Raw genomic sequence first — 27,185 nt, forward strand, 5'->3', positions numbered from 1 at the left:
GTTAACATACTTGTTATTTATTAAAACATTTCGATAAAAAATGCAGCCTAGTATTGCAAAGGCACGTGTCCGTTTAGCGCTTCTTCCACGTGTACTTGCGGCGTGCTCCTTCCTGTCCGAACTTCTTACGCTCCCGACGGCGATAGTCACGTGTCAGCAGGCCGGCTGCAGCATAAATTGCAATTAGCGGCAATAAGCCAATGGAGACGGCCACATAGGAGCCTCAGGCACTTACCCAGACGCATTGACTCAATCATCTCTTGATCGACAAAGCTGCGCAAACTCATCGCGATGCCCCAGCGGATGGCTCCGGCCTGACCGGAAGGTCCGCCTCCCTCGACATTGGCCTCCACATCGACTTTGCCCAGCAGCTCGCTAAATTGCAGCGGGAAGAGCAACTGGAAAAATCGAGATAACGAATTGGCGAATGAGAATGAGATAATGTCGTGGCCACCACCGTTAGATGTCAAGTTCGAGCGCCCGAGGCAGCCATTGTACGGATCTCTCTGTATACAAAACGATGCTGCGATAGCGCTTCCTGTACAACAATGCGGCTAGATAATGGCGGAATCGTTAGCCAAATTAAATGTCTGTCGGCCGCGGCCACTAAACTGCAACAGATTGTTGCATGTCCGCCTGGCAATTAGAAAACTCGTCAATCGAGTGGGTGGGAGCTGAACAGCTCGTCTGCCAGCCACGGCTAGGTGTGATGCAAATTATAAATGCATTATAGCACTGCATCAAGTCCGGATAATTGCGTAGCCGCGGGCATGATCAGCACGCGCTGTCCCGTTAATAGGTTGGGTAATAGGTCGACATACGTAATTAGTAAAGTTCTTTTAAATAGCTATTAAAGACGATTGAGTAATATCAGAAATCGGGTTTTAGATTATTACTGTAATACAAAGTAGAAAAAACCAAAAAGAAATCACAAGAAACTGACTGGAATTTAAAACTTAAATTTAAACAAAATAAATATATTATTGTATTTATCTTGGACCCATTAAAACTCTATTCATTATGTTTCGCTCAATTTTTAAATTGTAAAGCTATGAATACTTTTTATTGTCAAAGATTTTTTAAATTATGCTAAATTAATTTTGAATAATTTTAGTAAAACTTTTTAAGCAAGGGCATCAAAATAAAGACAATTCTCCTACTAAAAAAAATCCAAGAGTGGCAATCTCTTTGGAAATTTTCCAAGAATTTAATGTGTTATGTAAAATCTTATTTCACATATTTAAAAATAATACCCGTTTAAGAAGAAATTCGACGCAAAAGCATTTATCAAATAATTTTGCATATTTAGTACACTGTTCTGACGCCAGTCACAAAGTTCACAGATTCCAAAAATCAAAACAAATCGTAATTCATTTTTTTCGTATCGACCATTTTTCGGTTTCGACTGCGTGGGAAACAAAGTCAAGGGGCTTGACAAACGTAACGCCTAACAATGGTCGAAGGCACACAGACAATAAACGTTATGATTAAAAAACAATAAACAATAAAACTACGACAATAAAAGGGGAAGAGCAATTTTTTACTTTTTGTTCTTGTCCCTCTTTTTTGGCAAACCAAATCGACAACTGCCATCAATCACTGAAAAATTGCCAGATGAACAACGAAATGGGAAAGAGACAGATTTTGATTTGTTTAAACAAATTGCTAGATGACTTCACGCAACAGTAACAACAATAATAAACATTATAAAAGGCTTACGAACAAGATTTTTAAATTAATGTAGGTACACAACAACACACAAAGACTGACTGCCAAAGACGAGCGACAGAAATGCTTAATTGACGGCGATAAAAATAGCAACAGATTTGCAGAAAAGTGACGAGGCGAATAATAAAACTGGTTCCCCCAACTTCAGGGTTCCCCAAGTTCCAAATCTTTCTTAATGTCGTTATTAGGTGTGGTGTTGGGGATTTTTCGGGGTGTTGTGGGAAGCCTGGGGGTGGTGCTTTCACAGGGAGACAACCTACCGGCATCTCTGGGCTTCAAGAAAATTCGCGGCAAAATTTTATTATGATTTAAATGAGTTTTATAGTTTGACACATGAGCGAAGTCGACACGACAGAAAGCCACGAAGATCTCGCTCGGCGGACAAACTGTACAAGTGTAACGGTGTCGGATCTTGGGGATATAGTATATATACTAAGTGTACATCTACTTCATTGGCGCTCGTTCGTGCGGCTTAGTTTTGGACACTCATATCGCGTACAATATCATTTCGGCGCAGTTCTTTTTATCAGTCGATCCCACGTCGTTGAGCGCGCGTCTCAAGTGTCGGAAAATATTACATCGCCCCAAAAGAAAATTCTATCTGAACTAAGCATCCAAAATAAAGGACTATTTTTAAAGCAAAATGTCGCGACCATTTTATGTTCGCGGACTTTGGGACTGCAATTAAAAGCAGCTTCGCATTAGAACAATGTAAAGTGTAGTTAAAAAGTTTTTGAACACTTACTAGAATTTTGGTTTACCAACTGAATAGTAATAATGACCTAGAGATTCGTAATTCTCAAAATTTAGATAAATTTTAGTACACATTTAAAAATGTATTGCAAAAATTCCATCGCATCAGAAAATTTAAAAATTCATACGTTCGGATTTTTTGCTTAATTTGAAGTTAATACATTATAAAATAAATCTAAAATATAGAAAGTTTGCAAGACTGAGATAGGCAATTAAAACAACATTTTACTAAAGTAAAATTCTAAAATAATAAAATATTTTTTAAAAAACAAAAAATAACACTTTTAATGTTTTTTTCTTGTCCGCATTTTAAAGTACGCTTTAAACTCTGAATTTCCAAACGTTTTCAAGATTTAAAACTTACTTAAAATTTAACATGCGGACGAGAAAACTGCCTATTGATACAAGAAAATTCAATAAATTGTCAAAATAAAAATATTAAAACAGGGCACAAGTATCAAAACTATTTACCTTCTGAATATCTATTTAAAACTATCTATTGAAAATCGAAACTACCAAAAATCAAATTTATTCGATTAATTACTAAAAAAATAGCAATAGGCGTAGAAACCCAAGTATCTGAGTACAATTTCCCTCATATCAGTGAAATGCAGCGATTTCAATTACAAAATCTACGAAATGGACAATAAACGATCTCTATAACCGAGTGCAGCTCATGAATAGCAATTGAGATTTGTTTACACTCGGTGCTAAGCTTTTGTCGACTGCATTATCCTTTAATTCGTGCACTGCGGCTCAAATTCAATTGCATCTGCATGGGCGTCCGAATCTATATGAATCGGATCTAGTACTCAGTGACTGTACGAAGTGTACTATGGGGAATGGGCATGCGCTTCAGGTTCAAGGGCATTATAAAAGCAACGCAAAAATAAAACTTAACTCAGCCCAATGCGTTCGCTCACATAATAACCCCCTTAAGTCCCCCACAAAAGCGCGAGTAAAATGAAGAAAAAAATGTCAAATTGATTTCAATTATAATTGAATCAACGAGCGGCAAAAAGAAATACCCGAGAAAGTTAACGAACGATCGCGAAGATCGTTCGGCGAATCGCCATTTTCACGGCTCGATGGCGGCGCAGTTTTCCAAAATGGCCGGCGGCGGTCTGTCATAACGGGTAAACGGCAAATGGCACTTCCGGGCCTTCAAATTCAACAAAAGCTCGCCCAACGCTCTATTTAAAGTCTAACACTTTTTTGCAACTGCAAAAATGTATAAAAAACATATTAATTGATTAGGCGAATTCCAGCAATTCACACAATGCGGCAAAAGTGGCAGCAAATTTGTAATCACACGGGGGCGTTTTAAAATAAATATTTGTTCAGTATGTTAGCGACTTTTGGGGCCTCGCAGACTCCAGACACTAACCCAAAAACGGCACTGAAAGAAACACAATTAGTTGGAAACTCACTTTACAATATTAACGCCAGCATATGGATAATGGTGTAATTTCTTAAATTATAAACTTGTGTTTAATATTGTATTTGATTTTTTAAATGAAACTATCTTGATTGTTCTTGACAAAAACAAATGTTTTTTTTTCCGTGCAACGGACCCTAACGAATCAAAAACTGGTTTCTCAACTACGCACAGATTTTGATTAATTTGCTCGCATAATTTAGCCAGCTCAATTTTGGCCGAAGTTTTTGTCGTTACCTTGTTTATCGCCATATCTGTTTAATCAGTCAGCGGATTTTTGTTTTGCCTAATCAAAGAAAGTTTCTCATGCGTTGTCGCCAGGCAAACAGAGACTCTTTTTTTCGTTTCTCATTAACTTTTGTTTATATTTTGCAAACAAGTTTGAAAGATTCCCAGAATCGCTCGAGAATTGTTTACGGTAATGCGATGCCGAAAGTAATGCAACAAATGGAACTTGAACAAGCTTAACGCTTCGCTAGCTAATTTAATCTAATGTGCCACCGTAACTCTTTATATTTCTAGCAGCCGTGTACCTAAAATTACATAATCTGGAGGAAAATCTAAAAATAATTAGATATTATACTCATACACCGACCAGACTTTTACTATGCTCAAAATAAATGAAAACAATAAAGAATTTTGTGCAAAAAACAAAAAAGCAAGATTAAGAGGGACTGTCAAATCGAACAATAAGAATAAATAAATTAGAAAAAAAAGAGAAGGAATATATTTTAAATAAATTAGAAAAAAAAGAGAAGGAATATATTTTAAATTATATTAGAATTAATTAAAATTTAGCAAGCTAAGAAAACAAATTGGCAGGAAAGTTTTTATATACGCTCATTATAGAAAAAATCAAAACAACCTTGACAAGGTTTGTTCCATTTTAAAGTTATTTATTATTTGTCAAGAGTTCTTCATAGATGTTAGAACTTTAGAACTTAACATTAAACCGCTCCTGATCGTTGGAATCTGCTTACATACTGAATGAATGAGTACTTCCACTTCTGACGTTGACATAATTGTAAATAATATGAGCAAACAAAATCAAGAAAAAATAAGCAAATAAGGCATGGGTGTGTCTCAAAAGGGGGTGGTTTATCCACACCCAGAGAAATGTGGGACTATTTTTTAGGTAACGTATGACCTAAAAAATTTAAATAGACTAAAATTTCAGATTTAGGTAATGGGTTACCTAAAAATATTAGCATGTGGACTATGTTCCTACTTTTTAGGTAAAGCTAAAGAGATTTTTATAGGCCATCGTAACCTTCAAATTGGTCCATATGACCTAAAATTTAGGAATAATTTAAAGTCGATTATCACTCACAACTTAATACAAATATTGGTCCCTAATATTAATAAACAAATTATTCGGTTTTTTAAGTTTAATGTTAAAAAATTTTTTAGACTTTTCTTAAAGCTAGTGATGGAAAAGTTTCAATATATAAAATCAATACCTACGTGGACTATTTTCCTACTTTTAAGGTAATAGTGCCCTATTCTAAAAATAGAATTCGCCTGAGCCCCTTGAAGCAGGCTTTGGTTTTGCCGCAGGGCCTTTAAGTAGTTCCGTAGACCAGAGGCTAGCCTATTGGACTCTCGCGCAGAAGACCCGGGATCGATTCCCACCGAGGACAAAATAAAGTGATTGTTTTTTCAGAAAGATAAAATATTTGCTTTTCCGAATAATACAATATAAGCAATTAAAATAATCAAATATGTTACTATCAATAGTAAAAATCCTAGCTTTTTTTTAAATACCTAATATTTAGGTAATTCTGACCTAAAAATCTAGTCCACTAGCCATTTTTTTAGGTAACCATTACCAGAAATAAATTCAAGACTGCGTACAAAATATAGTCCACATGGACAACATTTTAGGTAATGCATGGCCTTGGCGCGTTTTTCTGGCCATATTTCCTAAAATTTTAGGTAATTAGGCCCCTTTTTAGTCCATTTTGTTTTCTGGGTGCAAAGAAAAATTTTACTTACAAAGAGGAGAGAAAATGAAAAAGAAATTTTCTTGAAATAGCGGGTTGCAAAGAAATATGAAACACCCAAATTCATGGTCAATAATTATATTTATAGAATAACTGACTATAAAGTCTTCCTAAACCCCCTTTTAAAGAATACTCATATCCAGTAGCACTTTAAGATAAATCCCCAGATAGTCTGGCGATAATGGTTATGATTGTGATGATGTGGGCTTATCGCTGCGTCAAAAGGAAGGCGCTTAGATAACTTTGGCCACGAGTGTCGCATCCAACGCACGAATAGGTTCCATCCACCCAGCCAGTTAGCGAAAGTCACCCAGTCAGTTTGAGGAGTAATCCAAAGAAAAAGTGACGCGAAAATTAATATTTGTGCAGATATTTGGGTTGTGGGTGTGCAGACCCAAGCGAGCTGCAGTCTGTTTGGGAAAGCTTAGCGGGATAGTTAATATAGATACCTCTTGAAAACCTCTGTCCATAAACTTTTCACCGAACTATCGTTGCAGGCCAATGAAAATGTCAACTAGTCGTTGAAATTGGGCTATAAATTGGCGCTCCGCTGGCGTGTGAGATTGGAAAGTAACTTTTTCGCATATTTATTGCCGATTGCAGGCGGTGACAAAAACCTTAGTTGCATTTGCTCCGAGTTTTTTGCGCATATTTGCGCGTTTTAATTCCAACAACCACGAAAGCAGCAGCATTGACACCGGCGACGATAGCAGCAGCAACTTTTGGCCGTCACCATGGAGAATCTTGGCTATAAGGAGGGCAGCACAAAACCCCGCCGCATGACACGTTCGATCAGCGTCGTTACCAAGACCGAAGTGGAACAGCCGCTCACGGAGAATAATGCAAATAACCGGTAAGTGCCAGTTGGAGTTGCCAGTTTTCAGTTACCTGTTGCAGTTGCAGAAATGTCTGGCTGCAATAAAATATAAACAAAATATATATAGGCGTGATTGCCGAACCCAAAAGGCGAAGACGCGGAAGCATTCCATGATTTATGTGACAAATGAATCGGCATCAAATAAAGCAACATGTTATTCGAAAAACAAATTAACAATTTCATATTAATATAATGTGTGCACCAAGTGTGAGGAGGAGTAAACCATTATTTGTGGGTGTAAAGGGTATTACTCCCACAAATGCGAAAATTACATCTGATAATTGATTTTCGCAGTTCGGAAACCGTAACTATTATTTTACTTATTTTACTGGTTGGTGATTAGAAAAAAAAACTAATTATGGAGACCTAAAGCAGGAGGCAAAAAACGCCATTTTGGTAGTTGTTAAATAGCTGAAAAAGTAGTTAGGAAAATTTCCAACAGAGCTATTTTAAAATAATTGGATCATAAATAAACCTGAGAATAACAAAGTTTGAAATAATAGTAATACATTAAATTGAATCCCTTTTCGCCAAGTGTAATTTTGTAAATTATTTTTTTCTTTCATTTTAATATAACACATTTTTTACTATCATATATTTTTTCGTTCTTTTTGAATATATATTTTATAGGTTAAGGCCTACAAAAGTTCAATATTCGATTTTACGGTCATTGCATTTTTCATTGATTAAATTACAGTGCTCAAAATTGATAACGTTAATTCTCGCCTTTTATTTAAACCTCTTTATACAAATTTCTTGTGAAGAACCCTACAGATATAAACTTTAAAATATACTCCAAAGTGAAATGTGACGAAGATTTTCACTCCCACTCGCTACGAATTTGCAGACTTTTTGAAGATTTCTCACTCTCTCTGAAGTATCTCGCTCTCTACATACCATTTATTTACAGCTGCGGTAAAAATATTGACACGTAATATAAACCTTAAAACTGGGTCCCTTAATTTGGCGGACATCAATGAAAGGCTTTTCTGTATACATTATTAGGTCAATTCTGATTAAAGCGAATAATTTATATTTTTAAAACTAAATAACTTTCCAATTTAATTTTATAAAACGAATGTCTATCAAAATAAAGTATAGAATAAAACCTCTTTTTTCGGCTTTAGACAAGAGTTATGTCTCAATTATACAAATATTTAAATAATTTGGAAAAGAAGTTGAACACTGAATTCCCACAGCTAGTATTTTGACCCTACCTGTACAGGTATCTCCCCCCAGCTGGCGTCCCGCTCTCTAGATTACCTCTCTTTCAATCTCGATCGACGACTTAACCAACGCTTACCGATTTTCATCGAGCTCAGTCGGCTTTGGAACAACAATGCAGGCGGACGCGTTCGTTGCTGGCTAAAACAGTACGGAAACAACGAAAAAACAGTCACAAAATACGGCTAGAACGCGTTCGAAGTGATCGTCGTCGCTACAGAAACAATAGAAAGAACCACTAAAACAACGTCCGAAAAAAACCGACAGCAACAACAAAACGGAAGTGAAAAATTCGCGTTTTTTCACACAACATTTTTGCATTTTCCGCCCGTTAGACACAATTGTCTAGGCCCCCACAAAAGGCCCCCATTGTGAGGCACTTGTCCCGTTCCGACCCCATCCAATCCGATCCGACCCGATCCGTAGTCCGTATTTCGTGGATCGGTCGACTGTCGCGCCGGGCTCTCCCATGTATTTCGGAAATGAAATTAGAAATTGAAAACAGCTCATTGGCGAATTGGCATCATCCGTGGATATGGCTGCAAACGGTGTACGTATTCAGTCCAAGTCGGATACCCAGATTCCCGGCTTAAGTGCCCAACAAAGCCAGTGGCAGTGGCAGTCGCAGTGCTTTAGTTATACAACAAGTGCAGCAGCTTCTGACCATGGACGAGGTCTGAAATTATGCATCGAGCAACTATGCTGAGCAGACCCGCGTTGGCGACCAAGAAAATAAAACAAATTCTACCGGCGCAGTCGGTAAATCCATCAACGTACGACCAGAGTGAATACTGAACAGTGAAATAACTAAAACCGATTTAAGCAAACCGCCAACTTTGCATAACTCCCAACGCAAAAAAAAAACACAATAATTATTTAAAATTATGCATGCTCGAAAAGTCAACACATCTCGAACTCTGTTGTTCAGTGCCATTTGAGCAATGGGAAATATATGTTTACAAATCTATAAAAAGTTTTAGTGTGCGAGATGAGAGTGGAGACAAAGAGAAGTGCGAGTCTATCTAATGGCTTTGTTTTAATGTTTAGCCCACTCAGTCAGCTCGATAAAGTACTAATTCGTTAGCTTAATGATGTCTAGAATTATCAAATTATATAAAAGTTCTTACTCTTGAGTAATTACAAGTTCCTAATAAAACCTAAACAAGTTTAAAACAGCTTTAAATCATCTAGACGTGATGTTTTCCCTATAATTACTAAGTGTTTCGAAAGACATTATTAATAGTTACTGATTATAATTTGTAGGTCCCATATCACAGAGAAGAATTCCATCAATGAGCTGAATATGATCTAATAATAGAAAGCCAAGTTTGAAATTAACCGCAATGTGTGTGCTAAATAAATTAAGAAAAACTTCCACTGCTATAAAAATGTTCACTAATCATAAGCAAATTTCTTTGATAGCCTCATAAACCATAAAAACTGATTCACAAAATGGTATACCCAAGTTCAAAATCATTTCAAACCTTCGAAAACCAGTTTAACGTTGAAATATTAGCATAGAGAAGTTCAAAAGTTATTTTCTTTTAAAAATTTAAATAAACTTAATAAATAAATAATAGAAATACAAAAGTTAATTAATGATTTAAATGACTCGAAAATCTTAAACTAACCAAACTCAACTTAATGATTGGAATTCTACAAGCAATGAAAATTTTCCAAAAAACATTAATCAACTTATTTTGACAAATAGATTCCAAGTATCTTGAATATACATTAATTACACTATGCAGCATCAAAAATTAACCTCGATAAATGCTATATTTTTGGATTCGTTACGAATTCCCAAGTTAAACTGCGTTTTCCAAAGAGTTCCCCGACGCAAGGATTCTTAGCAAAAGGACCTCAAAGTTCGAAAAATGCTAAAATTGGCCAACTTTGCGGAGCTCTCAGAGGCAAATGGATGCATGGCTTGGTTTGAAGTTAAAGTTTTTAAAAAGATACACCCTTTATCTTTCAAACCCCATACATAAAATAATTTTAGGATTTTTTTTAAGGCAGAAATAAATTTCAAAAAACATAGTCAAAAAACTGAAAAACATACAGCTGCGGTCAAAATAGTAGTAGTGTTGCCGCCTTGTGTATTTTAAAAGTTTGATGTTGTAACTTTTTCTTATCCAATTAGTCTAATAGGAAAATTATAATCAATACAATATTACCAGGAAAAGATCAATTACAACAACAAACTTTTAAATACACAGGGCGGCAACACTACTACCATTTTGACCGCAGCTGTATACTTTTATGTTTTTTGACTATGTTTTCTAGAACTTGTTTCTGCCTTAAAAAAAATCTTAAAAATTTTGTAAGTATGGGGTTTAAAAGATAAAGAGTGTATCTTTTATAAAACTTTAGCATCTAACCAAACCATGAATCCGTTTGCCTCTGAGAGCTTTAGAAAGTTGGCCAATTTCTGAATTTTTCGAACTTTGAGGTCCTTTTGCTAAGAATCCTTGCGTCGGGGAACTTTTTGGAAAACGCAGTTTAACTTGGGAATTCGTAACGAATCCAAAAATATAGCATCCATCGAGGTAAATTTAAAAAGCACTAAAAATGCTGCACAGTGTTATTAATGTGAGGTGCAATCAAATTGTTATTTTTTCAGCTTAGAAAATTCTAATATCCTAAAAAATAACAGCATTATGAAATCAAACCCACTTTGACCCTATCAAACCCTTACAGCTTTTAATCGAATATATTATTAGAATGTACAAGCAGGTTTTACTGTACTTATCGGTGTTAAAATAAGCAGTTGCCTCTCCATGCCATGAGAATCTTCCACCAATCAAAGTTCTTTGTTGGGAGTTATCCAACCGTAGAACATCTGTGCAACTTTCAATGCAATAATACTAAACCACTTATCTCCAACAGCTTCAAATCGATTCCACCCAACTTGATGGTGCGATGGCGGAACAACACTGACGCCATGATCGAAGCCCAGTACCCGACCGCTGGAGAATTCGAATACATGGAGTGTGGACCGTCGCCGCCGGCGGAGAGTGCGCCGAGCATGTACGACAGCTTCGAGGAGCCGACCAGCGAGCTGAGCGTCCAGATATGCAACGATACGCTGCGGATCAGCCTGATCGACCAGATGAAGAGCGCCGCGGGTCGCGTCAAGCTCTTCGAGGACATCGAGCAGAGCAACGTGGTGGCCGAGGGCATCCGGGCGCACTTCGAGTCCGCCTCGAAGCTGGAGAAGAATCTCAGCTACCTGTGGGCCGCCTACCTCAAGCGCTGGGATCTGATCGAGAGTCTGCTGGAGGCGGGGGCCGACCTGCACTTCTGCGATCAGAATGGTATATCCGCCCTGCATCTGAGTGCCTTCAGCGGCTGCCTGGCCACCTTGGGTCTTCTGGTGGCCAAGGGTCTGAATGTCAATCTGCAGTCCAAGTGCTACACGCCGCTGCATTGTGCAGCCTTCGGAAACGCGGCGGAGGCGGCCAAGTTGCTGATCAACAATGGGGCGGACATATCCAAGGACACCAGCAAGCCGAATTGCGAGGAGAGCCTGCTGCACTGCGCCGTGCGATCCAATGCGCTGGAGTGCCTGCAGATCTTCATTGGCGAGGGTGCCGATGTCAACTCGCTCAAGCCGAACGGCACCAATGCCATTCACCTGGCCGCTGATCTGGGCAATCTCCAGTGCCTGGAGGCCCTGCTGAATGCTCCCAATGCCGATGCCAATGTGCGCATCTGCATCCGCGAAAAGGAGTCCACAGCCTTGCATCTGGCGGCCGATGAGGGAAACGTCGAGTGTGTGGACTTGCTTCTGGCCAAGGGTGCGGATGCCAAGCTGAAGAACCATCGAGGCTTCACACCTCTCCACCTGGCAGCAAGAACTTCCAGCTTGGATTGCGTGGAGTCTCTTCTAAGGAACGGCAATGCCGACGCCAATGCCGAGGACTTTGATCACCGTACTCCCCTCCATGCGGCAGTGGGCAAATCGGAGAATGCCTACGACATCATGGAGACCCTCATACAGTGGGGTGCCAATGTCAACCACAAGGACATCTACGGCTTTACCGCTCTCCACCTGGCCGCATTGGATGGGCTGGTGCAGTGCGTCGAAATGCTGATCTTCCACGGAGCGGATGTGACCACCAAGTCGAAGAAGGGCACCTCTGCGCTGAACGTGATCACGCGGAAGACGCCCGCCTCAGTGGCCATGATCAGGCAGAAACTGGACGCAGCCATTACGCTGCATCACTCGCAGGTGGGTTAAAATACACATTTTCAGTGCTGCCATTTTGTCCTTTTTTTAACGGCTTTATCCGGAAAAAATTTTAATCATCCCCTGTCCGGAAATCTGCCCTTTTTTCAAGAACAAGGTTTTTAGTTTTCCTAGTCGTTGGTTTTGGTTGGGTTTTTATCCTAAAATTAAGTTTTTTGCTAAAAAAAAATTAGACTTTTCTTTTTAAAAAAAAAGTTTTAAATGTCACAAAATAAAAAAAATCTCCTTTCAGGGGGGCTGTTTTTTTTTTACAGAAAAATGTGCGATAAGTTTAAAAACGATCGGTAGAGTCATAAGGAAATGCCGACTAGCACGGACTTTAAAAATCAATTTAAATTACTATAAAATGTAACCTATTAACAAAAACACGAAAATATTGAAGAAGTAACTTTTGCCCTCTATTTTGTCCTTTTTGAATTTTTTGTATCCTTTTTTTCCTGGATTTTTTTTTGGCTGATCTGTCCTCTTTTTAAAGCTGATTAATGGGAGCACTGCACATATTCATTACTTCACTGCCACTTAAATCTGTTAATCTCCTTTCCAAGGACCCCGTAAATCGCGAGGTTGAGCTAGAACTGGATTTCCGTCAGCTGCTGCAGCACTGTCATCCGCGCGAGATCAGCTACCTAAACACGTTCGTCGACGAGGGCCAGAAGGAGATCCTGGAGCACCCGCTCTGCTCCTCGTTCCTATACATCAAGTGGGGCAAGATCCGCAAGTACTACATTGGCAGGCTCATCTTCTGCTTCAGCTTCGTGCTCTTCCTCACGCTCTACGTGCTGACGGCATTGGCCCACAACTGCTACAATGGCAGCAAGAACGATAATACGACCATTCCGGCGCAGGAATTGTGCCAGAAGCAATCCATCCTGGGGGATATGCTCAGGAACAACCCCTTTGTGATGGAGATGCAGTGGTGGGTCCTTGTGGCCATCACCATAGTGGAGATATTTCGAAAGCTGTACGGCATAACGGGCTACTCGTCATTTCGACACTACGTAACGCAGGTGGAGAACATTATGGAGTGGTTTGTGATAACCAGCGTGTTTGTCATATCCTACATCTACACCAACAAGACGTACACGTTTCAGAACCACATAGGCGCCTTTGCCGTGCTGCTCGGCTGGACGAACTTGATGTTGATGATAGGTCAGCTACCGGTCTTCGATGTCTACGTGGCCATGTATACGAGAGTCCAGGGGGAGTTTGCCAAGCTGTTTATGGCCTACTCCTGCATGCTGATTGGGTTCACCATCAGTTTCTGTGTCATCTTTCCCTCCTCGTCCTCGTTTGCCAACCCGTTTATGGGCTTCATAACAGTGCTGGTGATGATGATTGGTGAACAGGACCTATCGCTGCTGATTAACGATCCCGAAGGCAAGGATCCTCCCTTCCTGCTGGAGGTCAGCGCACAAATCACCTTTGTGCTCTTTCTGCTGTTCGTAACCATCATTCTGATGAACCTGCTCGTGGGCATTGCAGTGCACGATATCCAGGGATTGAAGAAGACGGCGGGACTATCCAAGCTAGTGCGACAGACCAAACTGATCAGCTACATAGAGTCGGCGCTATTCAACGGCTACCTTCCGACCTGGCTGAGGAACTTGCTCCATTATACAGCCTTGGTCTCTCCGCAGGCTTACAGGGTGGTTCTTTGTGTGAAGCCGCTAAATCCCAGCGAGAAAAGATTGCCAAGGGAGATCCTAATGAAGGCCTATGAAGTGGGAAAGATGCGGAAGCAATTTGGACACACCATCTCGTCGAAAAATTCAGCCGAAAACTATTTGTCGTACAAGAACAAGTATAACAATAATAATGGCGCTACGACGGGATATGTTCTACCCGATGCGGATCCGGATGCGGGCCAATTCACCACACTGACCACCAAGATCGATGATAATGCCGATCGGATCGAGTTCCTCACCCAGGAGATCCAGGAGCTGAAGCAGGCGCTCATCTCGCAGCAGCAGCAGGCCAGCAAAGTGATCGACAAGCTGCTGATTGTGATTTCCAATCAGCAGAAGCAGAATCTGCGCAAGTAGCAGGAGCATTTAGTGCACTCCATTCGGAATATTTATAGATCAGAGTTAGCTGTTTTCTAGAAGTAAGGGGATCGTGTTGGATCCCAAAAAACCCGGAACATTGTTGATATTATCGTAGCAGCGAGTTGTAGTTAAACCAATTTTGATATCGATGCGCCAGGCGCCCTATACATACGCTATATAGCCATATACCACACCATACTACACTATTATCGATACAAATACTATAACTAGCAGTTAGTTAAATTAGAGGCGAGCAGTTGGCAGGATTGATTTGTGGCTGGTTTCAGGCTGTGTCTTTGTTGTTTTGGCGTTGTCGTCAGAGAATCGTTTATATAGTAATTTAATGCAAATTATTATTCTTAATAAAATATATGCTATATCTATTGTTATGAATTGGGTGAGATGTTACTTGTAGCTGTGTTTAAACTGGGCGATGGACCTATGGCCGAATAATATCCAGGTAAAACTTTTTTCAGCGAAAATGTTTGCATTCAAAAATTAAATTTAAAAAAACTTTTGAAATCTTCAACCTTTCTTAAAATTTTTTAACTCAGTTGGGTTTATTTTTCATCGCATGATGGATAATTTTAAAGTGGATTATGTTGAAATATACGTAGAAATTTATGTTTTAAATAAATCGAATAAGTTAAAATGTTTTTTAAAAGCAGTAATGGAAAAAAAAAATTTTGCCTTACTAAACAGTTATTCTGATTTTGTATTCTAATGGCATCAAAAAATTGATCTTCTAACCACAGACAAAAAACTATAAAACTATAACCAAATAAAACAAGAGAGAACGACTATCAGATACCCGTTACTCAGGTAAAGGGAGTGCTAGGGAGATGGAGGTAGAAAACTTTGATCACGCATAACTTTTAGACGAATGATCCGATTCGAAAAATTTCTTCTACATTTCGATAGGTATTGATAAACACAATAAAAACTGCAAAAACACTGCATTTTTACTTTTCCAAAATATTTAAATTTGTAAAATCCTATATACTTTAGGAATCTTCATTCCAAATACCAATCCTCTAGCTTTTATAGTTTCCGAGATCTGAGCGTTCATACGGACGGACAGACGGACATGGCACTTGACTCACCTGCTCTTTGCAGTTTTCGTCCTGGAAATAGGAGATATCCTTTCCATTAATGCTGATCTTTCCAGTACCCGGGAGCCGGACTGTGACGTCAGCTCTAGCAGTTTTACGCAGGCACTCGTAGGTGGTAATGTACTGACGACCCTCCTCATCGATCTTTGGCTTGGGCACCACCAGCTGCTTGGACTGATCCATCAGCGGTTTCAAAAAGCGTTCAATAAATGTTTTAGTCTTATAGGCATAGGGCGATGCGATCAGACGTTCCATGGACTTTGTAAAGTTCGAGTATTCGATATCGGCAATGCTCTCGACCAACACAATTTCCAGCTGGTCTTTGGGGAGCAGCTGAAAGCCGGCAATTTCCCTGAAAAATTATGAACTATGGTTAAAAATCTCTCTTAAGTAAAGTATGAAATATCTTACAGTTTCTGGTTCTCATCGGGCTTATTTCCGCGACGAAGCAGGCGCTCCTCCAGATCCGCCAACTTGTTGGTTTCCTGCACAATGTCCTGAATATTGGAAAGATAAGTAAATATATGTGAAATAGGGTCTTTCGAGCAAAGAATACAGTCGGGTTATGAAGACTTTAAGCTAAAGAAATCTAAGAAGCTTACTAGATATAAATAAAGGGTAGTCTCACTTCAATTAATACAGTTTTTTAAGCTTATAAACCCCGATATATAATATGTTTTCTTTCAAAAAGGTAATTTATAGAGGTAAATTGGAAAGATAAGTAAGTTTACATGAAAAAGGTCTTTTTAGCAAAGAAAACAGTCGAGTTACGAAGACTTTAAGCTAAAAAAAACTAAGAAGCTTACTATATATAAATAAAATCTAGTCTCACTTTAATTAATCAATTTTTAAGCACATAAACACCGACACATGTTTTCTTTCAAAAAGGGAATTTATAGAGGTAAACTCTTCGGAATTTAGTTCGAGCTATAGATGCTTGACTTTTTATAGAGACGAAATAGAATAAGATTCACTCACGTGGAGCAGCTGGAAGAAGTTGGGCTTGCCGGTGTAGAACATGCTGTGGAAAGGTCTGCCAGTCTCATCGAATTCCGCTGCCTTGCGGGCGGGAAAGACCACCTCGGGCGACTTCATGGCCGGGCGGGCTTTTTGGTCGTACAAGCCGGAGGGGAACAGATAGGATATCGCCTCCTGCAAATACAAATGTGTGTTTAAGTGGTTAAACGATTTGCATGGCCAAATCACTCACGTCTATATCTTCCTGGGTGAACGTCTCCGCATCGGCGCCCATCATGTTGGCCAGGTGCCGCTTGCCGATCTGGAACTCCAGGTGCTGGGTCTTCATGAACTCGTCGTGTTCGTTGGCTCTCTTCAGGTACGATCGCATGGCCTTGCTGACCTTTTGCTTCTGGACAGCCGCAGGAGCAGCCTGGATGGTCACTTCGGTGGCAAATGGAGCCGCCGCCTGAAAGGTTATGCAAACGTTTGGTCTTAGTTTTCGAAGCAGTGGATCTAGTGAAGATAACGCCTCGTAGTCTTTGCAGTTGTACCAACCATGTAGCCTGTGGCCGGGGTAGTGGATTTGCATGCATTTTGCAGCAGATTCCTGTTAGTTTTCACTATATTTAAGCCAAAAACACGCAGTGCCATCGTTTTGATTTCCTAAAAGCACGGCGGGAAGAAGAAGACCACAACAGCTGTTCCATCAATCGGAACAATCGGGCGTGCGGAACTGTGCTCGGAACACCCTGTGCGCCTATTTTGGCGCATAATTTGAACTGATTTGAATTAAAAGAATGATTTAATTAATACTATACAATACTATGAATTTAATTAATATTTGTATTTTACTTGAAAAGTCTTGGTCACACAAATTACAGTACGTTTATTTTTAAATACTTGTTCAAAAAAACCAAGATTCAAATAAAATTTAAATATTTTAAATTGTTTATTTTAAGGAATATGAAAAAATGTATTTTTGATGAATTAGATTTAGAAATGTTTTACCGAAGCTCGTCAAACAGAGTGTAAAATTTCACATACAGTCGCCATCCACGCAGATTTCTAGTCAGAAGATCCTTAAATCAATTGAATAAAATAGAAAATCCCTTTTAATCTGATGAAAAAATTGTTTATTTACTTTACCATTGTCCTCCTTTACAAATGCTTTTATTAACTACATTTTTTTAAACACACTTTCAATGCTGATATTTTTCATAGATGGAAATTTAAACGAACACAAATGTAAGGAACAGAAAAATGCAATGAAAACCTTTCAACAGCTAATTATAATTATTTGATGTTTAACGCTATATAATTATTTATAAATAATTGCCTAGGCTTAGCGTTGAGAAGAAGTTTTAATCGCATTATGGGATGTAATGCAGCTACCAGAATTATGTTATGTATATCAATATTCTCATCGCCAGTTTGCTTCTTTTCCATCATTTCATCCTCCCTTGTTGTATTTGGTCGCAGTAAAATTTTATATGTATATAAAGCAATTATTTAATAATATTGCCAAGCCTATTTCCACGCCTGCTTGAGCAATTTACGAGACGCTAAATGCTTAACAATCAACGAGCCCGATGTGAGCGCGACTAGCACTATGGAAATGAGAATATAGTCAAAGTCCTCCTTCAACAAATCGAACGTCTTTGATGGCGCCACGCGCGTAACGAACAAATCTGCGAAATAGGAAAACATTTAGTTGGTTTAAGGTTACAATAATAATTTTAAATTCGTGGTTTTTTAACCATTATCCTAACTAAGCATTGAGAAAATTGGAATATGCTTACCTAAACCTGTAGCAACGACTAGACAGGTACTCTCCAGACCACTGGGCGCGGTATAAATATTACGCAGACGGGCGACCGTCTGGTTGTAATTAATATGGCTTTCCGTTGGCAAAGGCAACTCGGGTATGTAGGGAATGGCTCCCTCCTCGCGTCCCTGGGTCGTAGATGCGATAGGACGACGGGGATCCAGCAAATGCCATGGCATTTCAACAATGGAACCACTGGCAGTGCCGACTAAAATATTGGAAAACTTTCATTATCCAATTCTGTGATAATATACTTTTGTAAACACTTACTCAGCACATGCTTATTGGTAATACCGCGCTCTGTGATTGTCTCCCTCAGAGCCTCAACAATAGTGGGGAGTATGTAGGACTGACGCTCCACAAGAGGCATTGGTGGAGCCTGCAGGGAACTCCAAACACTGCTGTTCGCCTGAGACTTACCCTCGTACAGTTCAATGGTGGCTGTAAAGATTTAGATGAATTAACACTGAAGAATAAAAATGTTATCAGCTAATCTTACTAATCTCCGTGCGTCGCACTTTCTCATTGAAGTAGGAGTAGGCAAGCCAGTTTTCTGAGTGGACAATGCTCAGAGGAGCACGCACCTTACGATGTGTCATAGTGAAAACCACCGAGCCGGAGACCACATCAACCAGATACAAATTGAGCACGGCTGTGGAATGGGTGACATGTTAATGGGTTTCAATTTAAGCAAAGTGCATGCAGACTCACATTTGTGTGTGGCATCCGGCGCCTGTGTAACAAAAGCCACTAAATTGGGGTTGATGTACTTGTACAGCACCGATCGATCGCCCAACACGCGGCCCTGTGAATGGACATGCTCGATGGGATTCTTGCCGGCAACGCCAATAATCTGCTGCTCGGAGTTGTGTCCGCCCAGGCGGGCGTTCCAAATGTGCGTGCTCGAAAGTTGCTGACGGAAATGATTTAATTATTTAATGGCCAACAGGTTTAAAACTTGCAATACTCACACCGCCCGCATATTTAACAAAGAAGCCCGACAGCTCTGCAGTTTTCACATCGGCTGTGTAGAGATACATGCCATCAGCCTGTTTAAGACAGCAAAGATTTAAAAACTCCATTATTTTATCGCAGAATTTCGATTCTTACCAATGGAGTAGCATGTTGAGGATACACATGGACCTTGTTCGAAGCATCCAATAACAGAATGCCCTTTACAAAGTCCTTTTCCGTTTCTCCAAGCAACGAGAGCTGCTTGATTTTGTAGTCCAGCTGAATGAGACCGCCCTCTGCAGCTTTTCCAGTGATGGGATTAAAGCGATAGAGCACACCGTTGCCATTGACCTTTGAAAAGAACACCAGTTAGCTAAAAACTATTTCCGATTTATCAGTCTAACTTACGGCATCCTTGCCCAAAATAGTGCACAGAGGCTGAAGCGGAAAGTGTTTCGCCGAGCGCTGAACAATCAGACGCATCTGTTCGTCATTGGCAAAACCATTGACATAGGGAAGATACAACTGCCAGTGATGCTTTCCCGAGATGTTGTCAATGCCGAAGATCTTGCCAGCGCGGGTCAGTATAACCAGCATCTTGTGGAGTCCAAAAGAATCGCGGACCAGGCCAGCTCGCTGGGTGTCCGTGGGCGGTGGACCCAGGCCGATGACATGAAGGAACAAGCTCCTAATCTGAACAGCTTGCGTGGTGATGCGGCGCAAAAAGGCACTGGCAATGTCTCCTGTACAAATGTAAAGCCCATAAATATTATATTTAGGTCAAGCCACAAAATATTTAAATGTGCAAACAAAAATAGAAATACTAACTTAATAAGTCATACAGATTTTAATTCCATTTTGGAAAAATAATATAAACCATTTTTCTGCCAACACTAATACGTTACAAACAAATAACATTCATATTTATACAAATGGTTTAAGGGAAATAAAACTGTTGTTAATCAAATGTATTAACAAATATTTAAATGCATTGGCAGTTAGCTAATAAGGCATGCATATTGTGTTAATAAAATTTAAAATTCAACTTTACGAAATTAAATTTTAGACTTAATTTGTTGTGGACCTTCACTTACTCTCGAAACTTGTGAAATCCCCTTTGGTATGCATTTTCAAGAATAAACATTTTAAAATTTTGCTTAAGGTTATGGCAGTTATTTCTAGAACACTCACCGGCCTTGCCCTTCATCTCGCTCTCCAGAGTGCCTTCAGTATCGGCCAGAGGGAGATCAACAAACTGCGAGTCGATTACATTGGCCAGCGCCTCCTCGCGCGACCAACGAATGCGTCCCTGCTGCACGGCCACAATGGACTCGGAACTGGTGCTGAACAGGAAGAGGCAGCTCTTTCCATCGCCATTCCGCTTCTGCTTACAGTCGAAGTTGTTCAGCGATGGAGTGCCAAAGTGCTCGGGGAAGGGCAGACTCTGCTCCAACTCAGCTGCTGGTGAGCAGTTATCTACATACACGGCATTAATCTTGAGAATCTAGGAAATATAATTTAAATGGATTAATTAAGTGTCCTTATAAATTAATTATAAGTTAATACATACTCCAGAAGCGAGATCAGCATAAGCCAAGATCTTGCGGTAGTTGAAGCTACCCACGGCGAAGCTGGAGCCTTGAAGACCACTGCACACGGATTGTTCCTTGTTGACACTGACCAGTTTGCCATCCACAATAACGACGCCATTGAGACCCTAAGGAAGAGTGATATTAATTATATAGTCTATGAAAAGGAATTTTGTGTTATTATTTTTTTTGTAACAATGTAGTAGTGTTAATATTCTTTTTCACGAACTTAAATAAAAAGATTTCTATTTAAAATGAATTACGTGTTAAAAACATTGATACATCAATTTATATTACTGTAGAACAAAACAAAATATCTATAACCATTTATATAATCAGTTTATACCAGACCATTTTCTAATAATCTTAAAGATCCAGCAACTTGTTAAAATACTTATTCTTTTTAAATAATAATTTATATAATCAGCTTATACTAGACCATTTTTTTTAATAATCTTAAAAATCCAGCAACTTGTTAAAATACGTATTTTCTTTAAATAATGACTGAAATGGATGGAAAATTCCTAAGAACTGAGGATTGAAGACTAACCAATTCAGTGAACTATATTTATTTTCTTACCGCCAAGGCCTGAAGTTTTCCCTTGGACTCCGCCTCGAGCGAGGTGCGGATCACCTGACCACTCTTGGAAACCAGATCCAGGCTGATCAGCTGCTTGCCATCCGTACAGACGTAGAAGGTACCGCTGAGGGTGCAGCTCTCCGGAGTGATCCACGAGGCCATCACCTTGCTGGTGCTGCCAGTGCTGTGACCCGAGCTGGCGAAGTAGGCGGTGACCTCGAGGTGGCTCCGCCAGGCGGGCAGGACGTGGTAGAGCACGGACTTGCTGTAGAACCACAGCGCCTCCTGGGCCCGCTCCGTGTTCAGCGGCATGATGGACCACTCCCACTCGAGGGCGCCGATATTGGTGTTCCAGCCGCGCACCAAGGCGGGCGCATGGCCCTGAACGGTGAGCATGTCGAAGCCCAGGTTGCTGCCCATGGGAGCGGCGGCCGTGTCGCTGCTGTCGTCGGAGAATCCGCTCACCTGGAGCAGCTTGATGTCGCCGCGCGGCTTCTGCTCGAGCACCTGCCGCCACACCAGCTCGCCGGTCTTCACGCACAAGCTGGCCACCACCCCCTCGGCAGTGCTGACGAGAATACGCGGCTGGAAGTGGTTCAGGTCCACGCGCGACTGCTTCAGTGCACCCACATTCACGGCCCGCCTGCAGAAGCGACATATGTCCGCCGGATTAGCGCCGGGTCAATGGTCAGATATATCGGGCCACAGCCACACTCACCAGTCGAACTTCTTGATCTGGTCTTCGTACAGCGCCGAGCAGGTGCCCAATAGGAGCGCCACCGAAAGGCCGGCCAGTAACCACTGCTGCTGCATGTCTTCCGCCTTGCTTTCTGCCTGCGAGTCACTCGAGCTCTAATTGTTCAACTTCCGATGCCTTTTTATGTTATAAATCAGTAGAAATCCACATTAATTCGTGTTTTCCGTCATAGCAAAAGGGATGAGAAGAAGAAATTGGAGCAGGGTTGGCTAAGCCCGTAGAATCGATATTTAATCGAGGTTGCATCCGATATTCAAAACAATGGCTAAAGTCACTTCATATGGAATAAAACGTTCCTTATAGCCTTATAGCTCAATAAATATTAGCATTTTACAAAAATTAATTTCATTTTCCATTCAAAAACAAATCTATCACATTAATAAAATTTAACAATTATAAAATCAGTACTGCTGTTGCGGTGCTAGTGTGAACAGTGATAATCCTGTAATCGATTATTGTTGCATTGACTTCCATCGCTAGCGGTGTCACCACTGCCATCTCTAAACGCCAAGTAACAACAAAAAGGTATTTTTCTGGAAAATTACTGTGTAACCGAATAAAACCCTTCCAAATGTTTGAAAAAAAGAGCGACAAGGTAAAGCAGGGTGAGCACAAACCGCGGGACGATGGGGTGGAACTGGAGAGCCAGTTCATCATGCGGGTGCCAAAGGTAAGACGATGCACTGCAGTTACACCATGCAATTTACGGCACTGATCATTTGACCCGCAGGAACTGGCCGAAAGTGTCCATGAGGCCATAAATGCAGGGACCGTGAAGGATCGGCTGACCATCCAACTGGATCAGGACCTCAGGTACGGCGAAGTACGACTAGATGACCAACTGCTCTACACCAAACTCGTGGATCTGCCCACGGTCGTCGAGAGCTACAAGACCATCGACAACAAGAGCTTCTACAAGTCGGCAGACATCTGCCAGATACTCATTTGCAAGGAGGAGCCGGAAGACGAGACGGAGAAGGAGTCGCCCAACAAGAACAAGAAGAAGGATCCCAACAAGGTGGACAAGAAGTACCTCTTTCCACACGGCATCACTCCGCCCTGCAAGAACGTGCGGAAGCGTAGATTCCGCAAGACTCTCAAGAAAAAGAACGTCGAAGCCCCGGAAATCGAGAAGGAAGTCAAGCACTTGCTCCGCATCGACAACGAAGCAGTGAGGGTTGACTACGAAATAATCAACGAGGAGGATAAGCCCATGGACGACCTGGATCAATCGGACATCAAGCCCTACAACGATGCGGATGATGATCTGCAGGATGAAACCACCATGCACGCCAGCGATAAGACGGCCATGGACATTAGCTCCCAGCGGGACATCAATGTGGAGTCCGATGACGATGAGGCCAGCAACTTTCCGCCCCACCGGGCGCCCAACATGGGCGTGGCTGCCCACGACATCTTTGGCGAAGAGGTGTCTACCACCGATGACGAAGATGAGCCGGATCGCGGCAACAACACCATGCAGCGGCGTGAAATGGAGGAATCCTCTCGCCTCTCAGCTGATGACTCCCGCATGTCGGACTTCTTTGGCGCTAGTGGCAGTAATGCCGGCGCCGGCGGCCTGAAAATGGAGCGCAACGAGTTCAGCAAGTCCATGTTTGGCCAAGAGGCCAGCAGCCCCAAGCTAAGCGCCGCCGGTTCCAGTTCCAATCTGGCCGCTCCGAGTGGCTTCTACGACAGCCAGATGATGGCCAAGCGTGAGATGTTTGAGAACATGGAGTTCATAGACGAGCCACAACCGCAGTACACGCAGCAACAGGTGCACCAGAAGATCAGTCAACTGACGCGGCAGATCAGCGAGTTGAAGGCGCAGCAGGTGCAGAAGTCCACGGAAATCGCCTCCATCCAGAATGCCACGCTGAAGCAACGCATGCAGGAAACACTTGATAATCTCTACACGCAGGTCATTGAGAGAGAACTGGAGCTCAAGGACTTTGAGAATATGCTGGAGTCTTAAAGAAAAATTAAAATATAAATTAAAATTGTAAGCTATAATAAAATCCTATTTAAGGCTGATTAATCATACAACTTCGTTCGGTAAATGTTAAACTTAAACTAGGCAAAGGCCTTTGACCATGGAAACTATGCCAAGAAATTAAGCTTACTCATTGAGATATTTTCTTCATAATTGATAAGTAAGCTATCAGCTATTTAATTTTTTGCAAGGCAATACACCTGCAGGAAAAATAAATCTTTTGCTACATAGTTATCATACATTAGAGACTTATAATCGATTAGTAATCTTCAATTCATAGAATCATATCTAACTCTGTTGACTGTTTACCCATGACCTATTTATCAAATGGTGCATAACTGCGTTGAGCTATTGGCATCGGCTGATTGAGCATATACACCTTGGCCTGGACGAAACGTAACTCCATATCTTCAATGCCAAAAAAAAACTTCAATACCTGTTTGATCGTAGTCTAAATGTCTTTATTATTGGCATTCGCAATCAACAAATTTTAAAGATATTCAAGATGGGCAACATAGAGAGTTATATTTTGTACTATGAGTGTGGAGTTCCAGAGACAAAACCAGACTTTAATCAGTGTCTTTTTAGGGAAGCACGTGGGCTTTTCACTTAAGATCTAAGAAGGTAGAGTGTGTAAATAGGAATGGGTGGGCTGTAAAGCTAGATAAACTAAATGCAAAATTTGTGACAGCAATTCTGGGCCCTCTGCGCCGTTTGATACTGCATGCGTTATTTTTTTCGTTTTGTGGTGGGCAAAAAACTGGTTTCCAAAAGTCTTTTACCAGCTCAGCTCGTCGGGCAGTCCACCGGGGTATTCGCCAGTGAGACAGGCGGTGCAGTGCCCCGTGGGCTTGGACTTGCCATCTCCTGCAGCCCGGTGCTTCAGCTGGACAGCCTGCACCAGTCCCTCCACACTGAGATAGGCCAGGCTGTCGGCGCCCACATGGCGGGCCAACTGCTCGGCGTTCAGCTTGTTGGCAATCAGTTCCTCTCGCGTCGGAATGTTGATTCCCATATAGCAGGGGTACTGCAGCGGCGGGCTGGCAATGCGTATGTGCACCTCCCGGGCGCCTGCATCCCGGAGTAGCTTAATAATAGGTCCAATGGTGTTGCCCCGCACGATGGAGTCGTCTATCAGAACCAATCGCTTGCCCGAAACGTTCTCGGAGAGGGCTCCAAACTTCTTGGCCACTCCCAACTGCCGCAGTCGCGTTGAGGGTTGAATAAAGGTGCGTCCCACGTAGCGATTTCTGCACAGAACCTCGGCAAACTCTATGCCAGATTCGCGGGCATATCCATGGGCCGCCGCTGTTCCGGATTCGGGCACGGAGCTCACGATATCCGCCTCCACCGGAGCCTCTCGCCACAGCTGCCGGCCGCACTGCAGCCTCACTGTGTAGACCATCTGACCCTCGAAGATGCTGTCGCCGCGGGCAAAGTAAACGTACTCGAATATGCAAAAGGCCATGCGCTTGAAGTCGGGCCTTTCCACAATGTCCACCGTGCGATAGCCACTGCGGGAGAGCTCCACAATCTCCCCGGGCTCCACTTCGCGCACGTATCTGGCGCCGATCGAGAGGAAGCCGCAGCTCTCGCTGGAAACCACCCAACCATCGGCTGGGGTGTCCGAACTATTGCCGTGTCCCGCATTAATCGGCACGATCTTGCCAATGCACAGCGGCCTGTTGCCGTACGTGTCCCTCACCGCGTAGATCTTGTCCTTGAGCATGATGACCAGGGAGTAAGAGAGCGGCGCCAGCATCATGAAGTGCCTAATCCTGGCCGGCCAGTTGGGTCCGTCCAGCTCGGAAACGTCCTCCGGGGCGCAACACAGCGACTGGGCGATCAATTCACTGTCGCTGTGCGTGGACAGACCCACGCCCCTGGCCAAAACCTCCCGGCGCAGAGATTCGTTGTTCACCAGCTCGCCATTGTGGGCCAGGGCCAAAGCTCCGTGGGCGGTGTGCACCACGAAGGGCTGGCAGTTGACCACTCCGGAGCCGCCGGCGGTGGAGTAGCGCGTGTGTCCGATGCCCAGGTTGCCGCGCAGCTTCTTCATGGAGTCATCGTTGAAGAGGGTGCTGATCATGCCCATGCCCTTGTGCACGTTGAAGTTCTTGGAGCAGTTGCCCTCGCTGGTGGCTATGCCCGCCGACTCCTGGCCGCGATGCTGCAGTGCCACCAGTCCCAGGCAGATCACGTGTCCAATGTCCATCTGGGTGGGCCAATCCCCGCAAGCGATGGCCCCGAACACGCCGCACTCGTGCGTCAAACCGGTTAGCTCCTTGCTGGCCGAGATGCATGTGGATTCCGATGCCCCAGTGGAGGTCACCTCCACAGCTGGTTCCACCTGTTGCTGCTCGACCACGCGCACATGTTGTTGTTGCTGCGACTGTTGCTGCTGCTGCTGCTGTGACGCCGACATGTTGCTGCTGGGAAATGCGTGCGATATGGTAATTGAGGGCGGCTAATTGCAGTTCGAGGCGCAGCTGGCGGCGATCTGATTTACCTGTTGGTTTACGCAACGGTTTTATACAAGAAAAATCCTCGCACGCTCGCACGCGCAGCTTAGTTTTTCCGAAATCGGACGAGATCAAGCCCAATATCGATCGGAGGCCTGCTATCGATAGTTGGTGGCCCTGGATCGATAACGGCATTCAAGCAAAATTCAAATTGGATTACAAACATTTTTGTAGTTCTACTTTTTAAGCCTCGTTTTAGTTTATATTTTATAATACAGGTAAAAAATTTAAAATAAAATTAAAAAATACTTTTACAAATTGCACTTTTTTAAATTTCTATTTTCAGTCGCAAATTTTTTTTATTTTAATTTAAGTACTTGTAAAATTATAAATTTATTTTGCTTTTTGTATAAAACATTTAATTATACTTTTTAAGTACTTTTAAGTATGATTTTAAAATGTAGAAATTAATAATTTTTTTTTTAATTTTTATTAACTGGAAAATTAAACGGAAAGGCTTTTTTACAATTTAAATAATAAACTAAAATGTAAGGATCTATAAAAAGAACATTTTATGATTAAAAGAAATACAAATAGTACAATATTTAATTGTATGTGCAATCTATCTTTTTG

General features: G+C 41.7%; 5 protein-coding genes across 10 annotated transcripts; 2 read left to right on the top strand and 3 right to left on the bottom strand.

The window, feature by feature from the left end:
• Position 1: 1 nt before the first annotated feature.
• Positions 2-17,100, bottom strand: mRpS9 (mitochondrial ribosomal protein S9). The gene is made up of 7 exons (XM_017147448.3): positions 16,948-17,100; positions 16,643-16,858; positions 16,411-16,584; positions 15,844-15,929; positions 15,424-15,784; positions 236-398; positions 2-165 (listed from the first exon to the last, which is right to left on the bottom strand). The coding sequence occupies exons 1-7, from the start codon at positions 17,041-17,043 to the stop codon at positions 74-76; spliced, it is 1,188 nt and encodes a 395-aa protein (XP_017002937.2). The 5' UTR covers positions 17,044-17,100; the 3' UTR covers positions 2-73.
• Positions 2,220-14,713, top strand: wtrw (water witch). 4 transcript variants are annotated; one of them, XM_017147407.3, is made up of 4 exons: positions 2,220-2,439; positions 6,420-6,775; positions 10,913-12,257; positions 12,821-14,713. In XM_017147407.3, the coding sequence occupies exons 2-4, from the start codon at positions 6,657-6,659 to the stop codon at positions 14,315-14,317; spliced, it is 2,961 nt and encodes a 986-aa protein (XP_017002896.1). In that variant the 5' UTR covers positions 2,220-2,439; positions 6,420-6,656; the 3' UTR covers positions 14,318-14,713. The 4 variants fall into 4 exon arrangements, with proteins under 4 accessions (XP_017002896.1, XP_017002913.1, XP_070072187.1 ...); XM_017147424.3 differs by lacking the exons at positions 2,220-2,439; positions 6,420-6,775 and adding an exon at positions 8,133-8,573; XM_070216086.1 differs by lacking the exons at positions 2,220-2,439; positions 6,420-6,775 and adding an exon at positions 8,672-8,796.
• Positions 17,101-17,502: 402 nt separating the features above from the next.
• On the bottom strand, positions 17,503-22,286 carry EMC1 (ER membrane protein complex subunit 1). Of its 2 annotated transcripts, XM_070216381.1 has the most exons (13): positions 22,059-22,286; positions 21,341-21,983; positions 20,742-20,888; positions 20,363-20,675; positions 20,266-20,286; positions 19,580-19,914; positions 19,328-19,522; positions 19,189-19,266; positions 18,929-19,130; positions 18,717-18,869; positions 18,488-18,658; positions 18,192-18,425; positions 17,503-18,080 (listed from the first exon to the last, which is right to left on the bottom strand). In XM_070216381.1, exons 1-13 carry the CDS (start codon positions 22,151-22,153, stop codon positions 17,920-17,922), a joined length of 2,748 nt encoding a protein of 915 aa, XP_070072482.1. In that variant the 5' UTR covers positions 22,154-22,286; the 3' UTR covers positions 17,503-17,919. The 2 variants fall into 2 exon arrangements, with proteins under 2 accessions (XP_070072482.1, XP_017003138.2); XM_017147649.3 differs by lacking the exon at positions 20,266-20,286.
• A 291-nt stretch (positions 22,287-22,577) lies between these two features.
• Taf7 (TATA-box binding protein associated factor 7) lies at positions 22,578-24,329 on the top strand. The gene is made up of 2 exons (XM_017147703.3): positions 22,578-22,767; positions 22,828-24,329. The coding sequence occupies exons 1-2, from the start codon at positions 22,669-22,671 to the stop codon at positions 24,070-24,072; spliced, it is 1,344 nt and encodes a 447-aa protein (XP_017003192.2). The 5' UTR covers positions 22,578-22,668; the 3' UTR covers positions 24,073-24,329.
• Positions 24,330-24,529: 200 nt separating this feature from the next.
• Prat (Phosphoribosylamidotransferase) lies at positions 24,530-26,703 on the bottom strand. Of its 2 annotated transcripts, none has more exons than XM_017147675.2 (2): positions 26,600-26,703; positions 24,530-26,519 (listed from the first exon to the last, which is right to left on the bottom strand). In XM_017147675.2, exon 2 carries the CDS (start codon positions 26,513-26,515, stop codon positions 24,869-24,871), a length of 1,647 nt encoding a protein of 548 aa, XP_017003164.2. In that variant the 5' UTR covers positions 26,516-26,519; positions 26,600-26,703; the 3' UTR covers positions 24,530-24,868. The 2 variants fall into 2 exon arrangements, with proteins under 2 accessions (XP_017003164.2, XP_017003154.2); XM_017147665.3 differs by having other exon boundaries at positions 24,530-26,522; positions 26,600-26,695.
• Between the last annotated feature and the right edge of the window lie 482 nt (positions 26,704-27,185).

The sequence above is a fragment of the Drosophila takahashii genome, chromosome 3R (genome assembly GCF_030179915.1).
Source record: "Drosophila takahashii strain IR98-3 E-12201 chromosome 3R, DtakHiC1v2, whole genome shotgun sequence".
Lineage (NCBI taxonomy): Eukaryota > Metazoa > Arthropoda > Insecta > Diptera > Drosophilidae > Drosophila > Drosophila takahashii.